This window comes from Falco rusticolus, chromosome 13 (assembly GCF_015220075.1).
Source record: "Falco rusticolus isolate bFalRus1 chromosome 13, bFalRus1.pri, whole genome shotgun sequence".
In the NCBI taxonomy this organism is placed as follows: Eukaryota; Metazoa; Chordata; class Aves; order Falconiformes; family Falconidae; genus Falco; species Falco rusticolus.
The window spans coordinates 13295418-13302268 of NC_051199.1; the positions used below are offsets into that span (position 1 = coordinate 13295418).

The window sequence follows — 6851 nt, forward strand, 5'->3', positions numbered from 1 at the left end:
AGGGCGTGGGGGGGAAGGGGTATGAAAACCATTTAAATGCTGCTTGCGAAAGTGTTTTCTTCAATAACTTATATAGAATTACATTTGTCACCATAGGAGAAACTAAGGAAGAAAGAACTTTCAGAAACTGGATGAATTCACTGGGGGTGAGCCCATACGTTAATCATTTATACAGGTAAGGTTGTTTTCCTTTTGTTTAGGGGTTTTTTTTTGGTTAAAAAAAAATTATTTCCCTTCAATGACAGGGGAAGAAAGACGAAAAGAAAAATGGGAAGTTGTACTTCTACTAGAATTGTGATTTCCAGGTTTCTACACAGTGTGATAGGAACTTCAAAACTGGTCTGTAGAGTTTCATTAAGTGTTGTCTGACTGATGTTCTACTTACGATCTAGAAATACTAGAAAACTTGAAAAGTTTTTATGTTCTCCCCTCACTCACTTGAACTTTGAATTACGTTTTTTAAAAAGTTAATTGTTGTTTATAATGCATGTTGGTTTTTTTTCTCATGACAGATGACTGCAAACCTTTTAAAACAGTCATATAACTCTAAACTAATGAGATGATAACTGTTTGCTGAGTAGACTGTAAGAATCTACGTAGTGTGGTATTCCCTTAAAACAAAGGGCTTTCTAGCATGCTTTTATATGCTTCTGATACACTTCCAAATTTGCTAGCAGTTGATTCAAATCCTATTAATAGAAGATGGGATATAGGGAGCAAGTGGGAACATCTGCTTGCATGTATACTTGCTGTTAGGGTTGCATTGTTTCTGTTTTCTGACCTCTATAAAGTGATACCCTCTGTAGATAGCTTAATGTGGAGAATTTCATTTGGCAAGTAGCTGGAGGGGATCATCAAGAATGCAGTTAATAATGGGAAGTAATGCTTTTCCTAATATTGTTTTTTTCACAAGTATATTTGTTTTGATTATTCTTCAGCAAGGTACATCGGTAGATGCAGATAAAGCATGAGTAGTTAACATTTTGGGAAGTCCTGAAGAAACTAAAATGAGAGCAATAAATAAAAACTTTTTAGTTAGATATTTTATCTATGCCTACCCTATGAAAGCAATTATTTAAAGTTGGTAAAACCAGTGGCTGTGCTTACTTCACTGAGAATTATGAAAATAATGAAATTAAATGTACAATTTAGTGTAAATAATCACAGAAATCAAGCAATAGGATATAGGCCAGTTTCTCCATAGAACAACACAAATTTTTAATTATGTGACTAGGATTTTTCAGCAACTTGAGAGACTTCTCAAAGTGTAATTAAGTACTTAACAATTTTGTTGTGAATATGAGCTGTTGTACTTAAAAACATTGTTTTACTCTGGTTTAGTGACCTCTCTGATGCTTTAATAATTTTCCAATTGTATGATATGACTCGTGTACCGGTTGAGTGGAACCATGTGAACAAACCTCCTTATCCATTACTTGGTAGTAATATGAAAAAGGTGAGTAGATACTCTAATACAGTCCACTTCCGCTGTCTCGTATTGCGCTGTTCGTAGTAATCTGGGTTGTCTAGATTTGCATGCTACTGAGACAGTCCTAGCCAGAAAAAAAAAAAAAAAAAAAAAAGGTGGGTGGCAAATATCTTCCAGATATTATCTCAAGGAATAAATAGCAGTTATAGCATGTATCACTCGTAGTTTCTAAATGCGGACACCTTTTGGCAGTATTTAATTCAGGATCTAATTAGGGTATATAAGCAAAAGCTTCAGGCCTGACACAGCTGACATTGCCTGATACTCTTACATTGGGAGCTGTTTCCTCACAGAGCAGTTTTATGTGCAGCTAGGAGAATTAGTGCAGTACTTGCAGAATCCAAGCTCTCAGTTTTGTGATCTTTCTGAAGCTAGAAATGTAAAGGCAAAAAAATTACTGTCTAAGAACAATAAGTTTAATTTATTTTTCCAAATTCAGTTTTGATGGAAGTATGTAATAATTCACTGACTTCAGTGGAAATGAACTTGGTTTTCTCTAGGGTGAAAAAAGATTATCATTGGAATATTGCATATTTGCATTTATAGCAAAATCTATTATTTTAATCACAGTGTAGAAAGGCTAGAAGTCTTTCTCTCTAGCTCCAGATTTCATCATAGGTAAAAGTAAGCCAAAGTAATTCAAAATACACATAGATTAAGAGGTCTGTATTACAGAAATATTAAGGTGTCTTCATTATTTGCACACTACATTTACTTTTAGATTGAGAATTGCAATTATGCGGTAGAACTTGGGAAGGCAAAAGCCAAATTCTCACTGGTTGGTATTGCTGGACACGATCTAAACGAGGGTAATCCAACTCTGACTTTGGCTTTGGTATGGCAGCTGATGAGAAGGTAAGTTAGGCACAGTATATGATAGATGTGTGTATATATATCTATCTGTGCACACTCGTGTATTTCTGTGTCTCTGTATATTAAGGTAAATTAAAGCTAGTGTTCAGCTCACCCGGAAAGTACTTGAGCTATCTCTAAATATCCCTCTTCTCCAAGATAAACTTGTATACATTTTTTTGTAGTTTTACATACTGTGTAGCGATTGAAACCACGATAGTGTGTATGTGTACAAATCTATTTAGAGACAATTAAACACCTATATACTAAAAACTGTGATTAAAATTATAAATCCTGCATCAAGTAAAATGAGCGTAAGTTAATTCATGCTGATCCCATGGATCTTTCCATGAGTAGAAAGTAATTTAAATATTTGTGAAATCAAAAAAGATAGATAAATAGGAAGAGGTGATTTATGTTACAGAAGTTTAAAACGAGAAGTTTTTAGGCCATCACAGCTATAATAATGTAACTATCATAAAATCAAAATCTTGCTAGTGCATTGGGCAGGAAAATAATATATTATAAATTGGTTTCATTAAAAAGTGTTTTATATATTTTCCACAAGTCAATTTCTTACACTGACCTCAAAACACTCAATGCTTCTTGTTTCTCAGACTGTTGTGATTCAGTTTTCAAGGTGACTTGGATGGCAGGCAGGCATTTAAGCTTGGTGGTGTTGCTGTGTTGAAGTAATATTTTACTTGTGCTTGTAGCTTAATACTGTTAACAGGGTCAAGTTCTACCACACACTTTAACTCAGGCTCTTACTGTCTTTATTAAAGGTATACTTTGAATGTACTGTCAGACCTTGGAGAAGGGGAAAAAGTAAATGATGAAATTATTATTAAGTGGGTAAATCAGACACTTACAAAAGCAAATAAGAAAACTTCAATTACAAGTTTCAAGGTAATCAAATTTACTTACTTCATTCCATATATAATTGGATCTGGGGGTTTTTAACCTGAGCTGTTTACAGTTTGGCTTTAACAGTGGCACTTCCATCAACTAGCATAATTGTATAAGAAAATACTTCTGACAGTCTGAATCATCAAAGGTATTTTACAAGTCTATTATTAAGAAACAAAAAGAAATTATCATTGCTGCTGTAAGGTACAAAACACCACCCCCACCCCCAATGAAACTCTTAAAAAAAATAAAAAAGGCTAAACTTTTGAAGGGGCTCCTGTCTGAAGTTACCAGTGTTTAGGCATGTCATGTCATATATCTCCCATATTTTTTGATATAGGCACTCTCATACTTGTACAAACATGTACAAGACCAATTTTGGAAGTACTGGGGGGGGCGGGGGGGGGGGAGTTGGAAGGAGAAGAATCACCATTTCTAGTAACAGCTGCTCAAAAAGAGGTACTTGGCATGACAGAGCCAGGAGAGGAAGCCCAAGTTAACCAGCAACATCTCATGTCTTCATTGGCACTGCTGATGTGCAGCAGACCTGTACAAAGCAGTTTTTCCCATTCAGCAAATACGAACAAATTGATAAAGGATCATATGTAAGTCAGGTGTGTCATGCTGTGTGAATTTCATTCTTTAGAAATGGTAGATCAGTAGTTGTACTTGCATGCAAACACAATGTTCTTGTACACAATGTATACCCTGAAACAGGTTAGGTCTGTGGTTCACAAGAGGAACGTAAGCACCTAGGAAGTTAAATGTTTGAGAGCTCACTGTGTTATGATACTGAATTAGGTAAGCATTAGGCAAATAGTAATATCAAATAACTTTATAGAACAAAATATTTCATTTCTACTCTAGTGGGTGACTTAAGCTTTCATCTTCTTAAAAGGGATTGCTGCTTCTCTTATTTCTACATAAAATGTAATAATGGTGATATGAGCAAGTTGGAAGTATGAAGAGAATCTGTCCCAGCATCTTGCTTTTGGTATGCCTGTGGTTTTGGGGGTGCATCGGTTGTGTTTTTAATTCAACTGATGGTAGACCAATGAAGATAAGGAGCTACTGACGTAAAGTGCCATTATTCAGTATACCTTCACTACTGATTTTTTATAACATTCACGTATACGTTGTCACAATCTGAATTTTTCTATTTTGGGGTTACTGCAGCAAGCAGATTCTGTAGCAGAGCAAGCAGAGGTCCCTCGTATTTATAGTGGGCTATGAAAGCGAACTTCTGTGGAATTGCCATTAGTTCGAACTATAAAAATGACACAGGTGTGGGGTTTGGATTATGCCCATGGGGAGATACTCTGTGCACTCAATGTCTTCAAGAAGATTTACTATTTTTAAATGTATAATTAATGTGGAGGCTCTATGTTTCTTCAGTGAGTTAGAAATCAGTTCTGACCTGGTGGTGAAGGCAGCCACGTGACGTGGTGTGTGCTGAGCCCTGCAGGAACAGAGCCAGCCTCACTGGCACTCTGCTGACTGTTGGTTTGACACGATCAGCTCTTTATTTGCCCTAGCAATTGGGAAGAAATGATTGCAGCAACAGCACTCGCTGGTTTAAGCATTGAAGAAATTCTTGTGTATTAAATACAAAACAAAGACTGCTCATACTAGCTCAGAATACCATCTGAGTTGAAAAATTGTGAGCCATAAACTACTGCAGAAAATAGTTCAATTACAAGAAAAGGAGAAAAATAAAAGTAGTTGGAGAATGTAAATAGCTTTTAGTTGTCTTGAAAGCTTGGTCCTTGGACTTCCTTGAAAGTTCCCATCCTTCATCAGGGAAGGAGGGAGTTTCTTTCCATAAATACATTTAAACCATTTGTGTAATAATAAGGTTCACACTCAGTGTTGATATTATTTTGATTGTGGAAAAGAGTATTAGACCTCATAAAGGTGCGTGGGGGGGTAACCCTCATCAATTAAGTAACAAAACACTGCTGTCTTTCAATAGGTATGTAAGATGTGCTGTAGGGTTTTTTGCATTGTGAAGACAGAATAATCAAAGTAAATTCTTTATACTAATCTTTTGAGTCTTCTCTTTTAGGACAGATCGATTAGCACTAGTTTACCTGTCCTAGATTTAATAGATGCTATTGCGCCAAAAGCAGTTCGTCCAGAAATGGTCAAGAGAGAAGATCTTTCTTATGAAGACAAATTGAATAATGCTAAGTAAGTTTTAAATGAATGCCTTGTATTTTCCTGAAGTGCAGGAAATTCATTAATGATGGTGTAATTAATAATTTACTGATTTGTTGAGAGATTACAGTAATATTAGTTGATTTGTTTCAAATAGAATATATTATAAATTATAATATTCTGGAGCTATTTTCTAGCATATTTAAAATATGAACTCAAATTCATGGCTGGTATGGCCTACTACCACTGTATTGCAGTTGGTTTATTGATAGCCTACTGTAACCTATATTGTTTTTGCCAAAAATGCTTTGATAACTAGTAGCAAAACATCTGTCAATTCAATTGCTACTACATGCTTTATTCACAATAACATCCATTTTCTTGTAGAGCGTATCTTGCTATTAAAATCTGTTGTTGGTGGTGAATCTTGGCACACTAGTAGAGGCAAAGACAGTAACAGTATTTATTTTCTCTTCTTTTCCAAGGTATGCCATTTCAGTTGCTCGAAAAATCGGTGCTCGTATATACGCTCTCCCAGATGATCTGGTTGAAGTGAAGCCAAAAATGGTGATGACAGTGTTTGCATGTCTGATGGGAAGAGGACTGAACAAAATAAAATAATGAGGACATACATCGTAACTCTCTGCCATGTTAAGCACGATGAATGCCTCGCAGTTTACAGAGTTCTGAAGCTTAGTGTAAAATGAGAAAATTTGTTTGCACAAATATACTTACTAAGTTTTAATAATGTGTTTAGTTAAAATTTTATTCAATTTCATAATACATCAATTATTTACGGGTAATATTGTTTTCAGAACATGCTTGTTACCTAATTAACATCACAGATTTGTATTGCTTTAAAAAAACCACACTCCCTATTAATCAAGCCTCACATGTATTAAGTTTCCATAGCATTGTAAGTATCTGCATCATTATTTCAGGACCTTTTGTGAAACATTGCTTGATTTAGTGGATGTTACTTTTGTGTAGTCATAAAAGTCTCAAGGTGCATTCCAGTCCTATTACGTTACTCCTGACTGCTCAGAAGTTCTCATCCTTGCCTTATTCTTTGAGCGTTTAACTCCTGTTGAAGCCAATGAGTCTTGTCATTGATTTTAATCACAGCAAATGAAGGCCTATGATAACACCAGGAAACTAATGGATAGATAAAGCTGATGAAACTTTTTTGTGAGAATAATCTTTAAATATATGCAGTAGTACTGTTCTGTTACCAAGCAGGAACTTTTTATGGTCTATGTATTAAGAAAAAATAGGAAATAGTAAGCTGAAACATAATTGTGTCACTGTAGCTCTGCTTATGTGTTAGCTTTTGCAGTTGGACTAAGCATCTGATTATTTTTTTAATTTTTCATAAAATACTGTATAAGAAGCCAATAAAGAGCTGGCTAGTCCAGTTTGGGGTTTCACATTATTATGTGTTGCA

The 6851-nt window shown here is 35.1% G+C and overlaps 1 protein-coding gene across 7 annotated transcripts in view; it reads left to right on the plus strand.

Moving 5' to 3' along the window:
* PLS1 (plastin 1) overlaps nucleotides 1-6839 on the plus strand; it is a 48510-nt gene extending 41671 nt beyond the window's left edge. For all 7 annotated transcript variants that reach the window (XM_037406603.1, XM_037406607.1, XM_037406606.1 and 4 more), the window contains 6 exons: nucleotides 97-175; nucleotides 1342-1456; nucleotides 2211-2344; nucleotides 3127-3250; nucleotides 5316-5440; nucleotides 5893-6839. In XM_037406603.1, coding sequence (XP_037262500.1) covers nucleotides 97-175; nucleotides 1342-1456; nucleotides 2211-2344; nucleotides 3127-3250; nucleotides 5316-5440; nucleotides 5893-6028 — 713 coding nt within the window. In that variant the 3' untranslated portion in view covers nucleotides 6029-6839. The remainder of the gene's footprint in view (nucleotides 1-96; nucleotides 176-1341; nucleotides 1457-2210; nucleotides 2345-3126; nucleotides 3251-5315; nucleotides 5441-5892) is intronic.
* Nucleotides 6840-6851: the final 12 nt, after the last annotated feature.